At 35.0% G+C, this 8,725-nt stretch overlaps 1 protein-coding gene across 1 annotated transcript; it reads right to left on the bottom strand.

Annotated features, from left to right (window-relative positions):
* Positions 1-1,359: 1,359 nt before the first annotated feature.
* Positions 1,360-8,424, bottom strand: LOC4346275 (uncharacterized). The gene is made up of 15 exons (XM_015794542.3): positions 8,290-8,424; positions 8,073-8,194; positions 4,921-4,974; positions 4,684-4,803; positions 4,445-4,564; positions 3,881-4,022; positions 3,570-3,740; positions 3,319-3,474; positions 3,052-3,158; positions 2,838-2,928; positions 2,599-2,740; positions 2,366-2,522; positions 2,155-2,271; positions 1,949-2,075; positions 1,360-1,828 (listed from the first exon to the last, which is right to left on the bottom strand). The coding sequence occupies exons 1-15, from the start codon at positions 8,362-8,364 to the stop codon at positions 1,589-1,591; spliced, it is 1,941 nt and encodes a 646-aa protein (XP_015650028.1). The 5' UTR covers positions 8,365-8,424; the 3' UTR covers positions 1,360-1,588.
* Between the last annotated feature and the right edge of the window lie 301 nt (positions 8,425-8,725).

Raw genomic sequence — 8,725 nt, 5'->3', positions numbered from 1 at the left:
ATAAAGTTTTTCTTATCTTAAAAAACATGCACGCAATTTTGTACAGTTTAGCTCTGCCCTCTCTACAGCGGGCTGCTCCTGTTGATTGTGGAAGGCCCAATTAAGTAGTTGGGCCATTGGTTGGTTTATAGTGGGACATGGGCTATTATAGAAGCCCATTATGTAAAGGACTGCAGCATAGATGGGCCGGTGGACGTCGTACTAATCAAATTTATGCTTTCCACACGTATCTGGTTCAATAGAATAGGGCTAGCCATTTTCTAGTAAAAAAATAGACAAATTTCTTATATGCCACTGATTATACTTAACTTAATACTTCCTCCATTTCACAATGTAATACTTTCTAAAATTGCTCACATACATATAGATGTTAATAAATCTAGATATATGTGTGTCTAGATTCATTAACTTCTATATAAATATGAGAAATGCTAGAAAGTCTTGTAATCTGCAACGGAGGGAGTAGTTTTTTCAGCACTAACTTAATAGTTATTGTTACATTTTCTCTTTAACTAGTCCTCGTTAGTTAGTTCTATTCTTTATGCTGTACGAGGACTACATAATTTCTACTTTTAACCACAATGCATATGTAATTGTGTTAAAACGTTTATTATTTTAATTAAACTAGCAAAATATATGTGTGTTGCGTTAGGAAACAATAGGCAAATAAAAGATAAAGAACAATAGATCAATCACAGAAGACACGAGATTTAACGTGAAAAACCTTCCCAAAGCAGGAGAGAAAAAACCATAGGTGCCAGCCAGCAAATTAATATCTTCACTGTATCGGGGTGAGGTTACAACGCCGAACGACAACTTACAAGAAGTATATATGAATGTGAAACCCTAAAAGGATAACGATCCGTACTCAAAACATTTCTTTTTGTATTATATGCACTCGCTCGTGTTCATATGACTTGAATAATTTATGTACAAAATGATATCTTCTCAATAAGTGGAAATGCTACGTGCTACAACGCACAAAAAGGTCTACTATCGCCAGGTCAATCTTTCGGAACTAATTTAGAGAAAGAAAAAAAAAGCTTAGTTATAATATATATCCAAAAAAAAGCTTAGTTATAATATATATCCACAGGTAGTGATGAAATTGGTTCATATAGTTTCGGACTGTCCAGACACTTGCGTGGAAATAGACTGTGTTGATTTATGGATAACTTCAGATAGTATCAGAGACGAATATGGATATAGTAAGGCTATTATCCGTCGGAAACGGAAAACGGTCAAGCTATACGGATAATTCTGAAAAACAAAAGCATAGCACCAATTTAGATTATTTCTAATCGTTACACTACAGTTAAAAGAGGAAATGATATTTCTTTTTCCAATACATATCACCAATTTAGATTATATCTTATCGTTTTCAAAATTCTGATGCTCTGAGAAATTTCGGCAGCTTACATTTTTACCAGCTAACCTAAATCAGATAAGCTAAATCCGGGTTAGACAAAACCCAGGATTTTTTTTTGGTAAAATAAGATTAAACTTTAAAATCATACTGCATACCTAGGCATAGTACAGCTATTACTAGCGATACATGTGAGGCTGGTTAACTAGCTAAAGACTGGCCTTAGCTGCCAGAAGGACCTTCCATTCTTAGGTAGTCATACATCAGTCCCTGAAATGGACTCTGGTTCCTGGGCTGCTTCAGGTAGATGGTGTTCATCCCTTGAACAAGCCAAGCTCCACTCACATCGATGTTGAACAGCCAGTACAGCGCATGGATCCCGTGCCTCGCAATCGTGTTGTCTTTCCCAATCAATCCAGTTGTGAAGTGAGGAGCAGTTCTGTCCTGATTGTTGAAACGAACCTGAAAATACAAGCATTTTGTGTATTTAGTATCAACTTCTTGAATGATGATAACAAATAATGAAATAGGAATGGACATTGGCCAATCTGAGTATTTTTGTGTTTTTTTTTCTGAAATAACCTGCAACTCGGCATTTGCGGATGATGCAAGAGCCACTCTGAATTTGTATGTGCTGTTAGGACTGACACTGTCAAGATTGAACTTTATTTGCCATGTGGTTGGCTGGTAGGTGCTCTGATCAGTTCTTCTGCAGTGGACACAGATGTTAGAAGCACATCATGTAACTCTGCGTAATCAGTTGTATTCAAATGAGATGAAAACATCACCTGTTTACTTGAGCAAAGAACCAATCGGTGGTATAGTCGCTCTGGCCAATTGTGTATACCAGATCACCGTCTGGATACAGCTCTGCATATCTTTCCCAAAGTCCATACTGCCTAAATCTGTAACGAACAATCAGAACACTATATGATAAGAAATGATGATCACTTGATTAGTACATGTTTGAGAAGTCTGTTGGTAGCCAGTCTGCATCACCTGTCAGGATGGTTGATATACAACCTATTCACATAGTTGGGATTAGGGTCTGGAACATAGAATTCAGAGGCGGATCGATCAGGTATTCCGATCTCCCACATCGTGGGACCGTCTCTTGGTGGTTCATACACAAGGTCACCCAGATAAATGTCATCCCCTGAACAGGAGTGCTGAACATATCAGGATATCTCATTGGAAGCTGCAAGAGGAATAAATGTCAGGTAGATACTGACCTGAAGATATGGTTAGCTTAGCATCCAGTTTGTAGTCCCCTATAAATCCTGGAACCCATGCATAAAGGTTGTAGTCTCCAGCTACAATGTTTCTTATGCTAAAGCTTCCACCATCATGTGCCCTACACCAGAATTGGTATCCCTACAGTGTTGGAATATGTGATCGATAATATACTTCATAGTCTAACATGTATTCCAGCTTGTTCTAAAAGAATAAGTGTGTATATAGAATGCATTACCTTGCACTCTCTTTGCCAGGATCCAACATCTCCTGGTAGAGCTAAGCCTACATAAGCTGATGTACCATAAAGATCTGCATCATGTAAATACCTATATAACACATGATAAATTCATTAGTAATAGATGTATCTCGATCTAAATTACATCTGGACTGAATCAAACTTTTTTAGTTACTACTGTTGTAAAAAACTGGAAAAGAAATGTCATTACTACCTGTCTCTGACGAGTAGTCTACCAGAGATACGACCTCTTTGCTCAGTCTTCTGAAAATCATCTGATAGTGCAAAATAGTACGGCCAGCTCTCTTTCTCAATCATCATCTGTTTTCCAAAGGAGAATTAAATTACAAGTTACTTGTGCCGTGTTCATAACAATTGTACTGTCAATAAGAACTTATTCAATCTGAATGTTATCACCTGAACTTTTGTAAATAAAATAAAGATATCAAAGTAGAGAAGAAATATGCATCCAATTTGTCACCTGAACTTTTGCATCCTTCCAGAGTAGAGTTGGGTTACTTCCATCCCAACTGGAGTTAAGGTACATGAAGACAGGCCCATGGACCTTTTTCCAGTATTCACCAGTCATGAACTTGGGTGTAAGGTCATCTCCAGCATAATGGCCGCTAAGGAACATCTGAAAATCAGATTAAAGAAAAAGGGTTTCAGAAGAATGTCTGAACTTAATAATCTGAACTTTTTATTTCAATATAATATAATGTCTGAACTTACAGCCAGCATAGTTGGCCCAACATGAGAGGTCAGGTTCTGCTTGACGGGACCTCCTGTCCGGAACTCATCACTCGGAGTGATCTGCCAGAAGCCAATTGGAGGATCGAATGATATCCATCCATGGACATTGTTATACTGGTTTTCACACGAGTATTGGTATTTATCATCAACCTTGACAATTTACCAGTAACAGTGTTTAGATTCTTCATGATATTGTAAATTTACCAGGAATAGTGTTTAATTGATAATTAAAATTCCGGCAGATCTCCTGCCATCGTTCTCTAAAAAAAATCCTTATTTTTTCAGCTTACCTCTCCTCTTAGGTCAGGATTTATTGGGTCCACAAGAAGGACAGCTTCAGGGTATGCTAATTGCTGTCCCCGGGGCGACACTCGGTCTTCAGGCATCGGCATTATTCTCTTCCTGTCGTCGGCCAATGCCATGTAATGAAACCTGAATTTGCACCAAAGTAATGGATTCAGTGTAAGATGTAGCATAATTCAGCAAACTAAAAAAAAAAGGGAGTATCTATGCATTTTTTGAAATATTTTTATGATCATATCACACAGATTTTTAATTTTTGGATTAAAATCCAATAGACACAGTAAAAGACAAGAAACAACTAAGAAACACCATAATAGACACTAATTACCATATCTGCAAGAAAAAGACCAAATCCAATATAAATTTCAAAACTTAAGATTCAAAATTACATTGTAAAAGTTACAGCGTAAGTTTCATAAATTACATTGTAACTTACAAGAAAATGCACTATAAATTTGAGTGAGAAAATCGAGTGAGAGATAAGAAAAAAAACTTTCGAGTGAGATATAGCAAAATCGAAAAAAAAACTTAAATTCAGGAACTAGAACAACTTGTCTTTCCGAAGCTTGAAGGCCACCCTGGTCTCTACCATGCTAAAACCAGGCCACCCTTCCTGATGCTCATAGATTCCGTAAGTATAGAATCCTGAGCAGCCCCGGAGTACGATGAACCTATACAAACATACTTGCGCTGTCAAAATATATCAATTACTTGCTCTGTTAAACATGATTGCCTTTTCCAAATGAATTGCTGAGAACAACTCCATTGTATGCCTGTGCTATTGGATCACCTCTTATCAATGTTCAAGGGAACAGCTTTGCCTTCTAGAGAAGGATCCCATGTTCTGACGAACGAGACCTCTGCCTGGTTTTCATCCTGATATATGATTCGGAACTCTGTCCCTTTTATTCTGCGTAACAACGTTCAATGTCAGCTACATCTGGGCTCTCTCTAGCACAAAAAGTGTATTCATATGGAGGCACAGAACTGATGCCTGAAATCTGAGGAGTGAATTGAGAACCCTTACACATCAAATATGCCAGTTCTTTCTCCCAGTTTACTCCAAACAAGGTCCCAGTACCTGACAACATACAACACCATATGACCAATTGACTATAACCTCAGTTGCAGCCTGTACTTGAATGAGGACTAAAATATTTCTTCTTTAGTTTTAAATAGGCAAAGTAGCTCAATAACAATTAACAAATGTACACTGGTAGGATGTGGCAAGATCCAAGTAGTACCAAACTATTGTACTTGCTAATTATCTATTATATTATTAAAGTAATAAAAAAGAAGCCACCACGTTTGCTCTTCCGGCCTAGAAATTCTCACATTAATCAGAAAAAAAAGAAAGGTAGAGTCCATATAGGAATACAATTTAAAAATAGATGAAATTCGGAATTAAAAATAAGGAATATTAAAAGAGTAGACTAGAGTCCATACAAGTATACAATTTGGAATTAATTAAAATTCGGAATTAAAAAATAGGAGAATCAAAAGTAGAAGTTAGAGTTCATATATATATACACACACACACACACCTAATAATTAGAAAATACATAAGGTTTCCGACAATTTTTTTTCGTCCGTGCGTTTTTTTTCGCCGTTTTCCTTTTTTTTCCGTCGTCTTTTTCGGTTTTATTCCCATCCGCTTCTTTTCATGGGTTGGCATGGCTGTTGGGCCCGAGGATGGTGGCCCAAGAAGGAGGAAAGGAAGAGAGGTGGCTGCTGGGCCCAAGTGGAGATAGGGATGACGGCCCAATAGGGAGGGATGGCAGCCTAAGAGGGAGGAGAAGAAGAATGGGCCAGATTTGGCCCAGACTTAGGAGAGGGCTTTTAGTTTGTTTTTACTTTAAATTAATTATTAAAATTATATTTGTATTATTAAAATTAGCAAATGAGCTTTGAAAAATTCAAAACAATTCTAGATAGTGTGGTTCATTCATGAAGAATTTAATAAAAAATGTATATTGTATTTTATTTTAATAATAACATGTTATTTAATTCTAATTCTAATCTATACCTCTGTACCTAATTAAAAAAATACGTAAGGATTTCGGGGGATCCGTTTAATTGTCGGGTCAAAACCGCGGTTGATATAGTATACGTATCTTCCATATAATCACCTCTCTCTCCTTTTTACACCTATATTACTTGCACTGTGTCAATGGGCCTCTCTTGGAATAAATCTACTTTTTATGGGCCTCTCCTAGAATAAGTCTACTGTCCCTCCCTCCTGTCAAATCATATTTGCGCGCAAATTTTTTTTTCTCGACCACTAGCACGGACCATACACATCCGGTTGATGAAAAATCAAAACTATAGTACCTCTTTCTTCAACAAATTTTTGTTGATTATAAAATCTTATAATGAACCAGTTTTTAATTTAAAAATTAAAGTTAATTATATTATGTGCACAAGAATCCTAATTGCAGCTCATGATTTTTGAAAATATATAAATTCAAGCAAATTCCCACGGTGAATCTCACCTTAACTAAACAGTATAACAATAATAAGATTAAAATAGATTTCACCCGTTGCAATGCACGGGCATTTTTTCTAGTAGAAATAAAATTTAGAAATAACTAAAATTCAAAATAAAAAAGCAAGATTGGGAGAAGAGTCAAGAGTCCATATATAAATATAATTTATAAACAACTGAAATTCAAAATAAAAAACAAGAAATATTTAGAAAGAAAGTCTAGAATCTATATAGGAATACAATTTATAAATAATTTGAATTCACAATTAAAAAAACAAAATATTAAAAAATGAATTTAGAGTCCAGATAGAAATACAATTAGAAATAACATATTGGGAATTAGAAAAGTAGAAATATTGTAAGAAGAGTCTACGGTCCACCACGTTTACTCTCACGGCTTAGAAATTCCCATATTAATCGGAGAAAAAGAAAAAAAAAGTAGAGTTCATATAGGAATACAATTTAAAAATAGATGAAATTCAGAATTAAAAATAAGGAATATTGAAAGAGTTGACTGGAGTCTATACAAGTATACAATTTAGAATTAATTAAAATTCGGAAATAAAAAATAGGAAAACTAAAAGTAGAAGTTAGAGTCCATATAGAAATACAATTTAGAATTAACTAAAATTCAAATTATTTTTTTTAAAAAAAAGCAAGATTAGGAGAAGAGTCTAGAGTCCATACATGAATACAATTTATAAATAACTGAAATTTGAAATAAAAAATAAGAAATATTAAAAAAAAGAGTCTAGAGTCTATATAGGCATACAATTTATAAATAATTTAAATTAAAAAATTAAAAAACAAGATATTGAAAAATGAATTTAGAATCCATATAGAAATACAATTAGAAATAACAGGTTGAGAATTAAAAAAGTAGAAATATTGGAAGAGGAGTCTACGGTCCACACATAGGAATTTAGAACTAAATGAAAGTTAGAACTTAAAAATAAAAAAAAATAAAAGTAGAGTTTAGAGTCCATATAGAAATACAATTTAGAATTACAAAAAATCAAAATTAAAATAAACAAGATTGGGAGAAGAGACTAGCGTCTATAGGAATACAATTTATAAATAACTGAAATTTAAAATTAACAAATAAGGAATATTGGGAAAAAAAAGTCTAGCGTCCATATATGAATACAATTTAGAAATAGCTGAATTTTAAAAAATAAAAACTATTGGAAAAAGAAGTCTAGAGTCAATATAGTAATACAATTTACCAATAATTGGAATTCAAAATTAAAAAAAATAAATATTGAAAGAAGAGTTTAAAGTCCACATAGAAATACAATTTATAAATAACTAAAATTCAGAGTTTAGAAAAATGAATATTGGAAGAGTAGTCTAGAATCCATATAGGAATAGAATTTATGAACAAAGGAAATTCGAAATTTAAAAACTAAGGAATATTAAAAGATTATTCTTGAGTCCATATATAAATATAATTTATAAATAACTATCACGTATACCATACAATAAAAATATCACACATTTGTTAGTTCAACCAAGAGTTTAAAATTACGTTGTCATTTTAATATATTTTAATAATAAAATGTGAAAATATTTAAGCTATTAAATGAGAAAAAAAAATGTAACGATGCTAGCCACGCAATCTGCGTGAGCCACTATGCTAGTTAAACATATCAAAGAGAGGATAAAAAGCGTAAGCAAAATTGTCAGGTAGGTACCCTCTCTTGTCTTCTTTGTTAAGAATCTCCATCAAGTTGTCCACACCATTATACCGGACGCCGGTCACGATCCCGTCGGGGTTGGACAGTGTAACCTCAAAGATGCCATTTTTAATCTCAACCTGCATGCGCATGCAATCATTCAATCAATCATGTCAGCAATGAATCGATCGATCGAACATATGCAGGCAGAGCTGACCAGCAGCAGCACACTTACATATCGGTCGCTGACCATAACGCTGACGCCGGCGGTGGCGCCGGCCGGTGAGGAGGTCGCCGGTGGATGGCCCATGCAGCACGGCGAGAGGTTCTTGCAGCTTCAGAATTCACACAGATGGACGTGTGCATGCATGAGCATGAGACCACCAAACCAGGAAACCAGCAGCATATATAGGCCCTGTTTTGGGAAGCTTGTCTCAGCGGCAGCTTTTGGAAAAAGCTGCTTTTGCTAGAAGCTATCCTAAACAGTCCACAGCTTCTGAGAATATGGAGTTACATATTCTGAAAAATGAACTAATAAGTCAGAAGCTGGAGAAGCTAGGTTTTAGAGCTTTTCCAGATTCTCAAAAGCTGGCTACCAAATAGCTGCTTCTTAGAATCTAAAGCTCCCCAAACAGGCCCATAGTATAGCAATGGCTAGCAATGCAGGCCAA

The sequence above is a fragment of the Oryza sativa genome, chromosome 8 (assembly GCF_034140825.1).
Source record: "Oryza sativa Japonica Group chromosome 8, ASM3414082v1".
Lineage (NCBI taxonomy): Eukaryota > Viridiplantae > Streptophyta > Magnoliopsida > Poales > Poaceae > Oryza > Oryza sativa.
This window is presented reverse-complemented; position numbering and strand designations above follow the sequence as displayed.

Coding starts and splice junctions, on each gene's coding strand:
- LOC4346275 (XM_015794542.3), bottom strand. CDS start 8,364: ATGGGCCATCCACCGGCGACCTCCTCACCGGCCGGCGCCACCGCCGGC. Junction 8,195..8,289: donor TTATGGTCAGCGACCGATAT/GTAAGTGTGCTG, acceptor ATGCGCATGCAG/GTTGAGATTAAAAATGGCAT. Junction 2,523..2,598: donor TAAGCTAACCATATCTTCAG/GTCAGTATCTAC, acceptor ACTCCTGTTCAG/GGGATGACATTTATCTGGGT.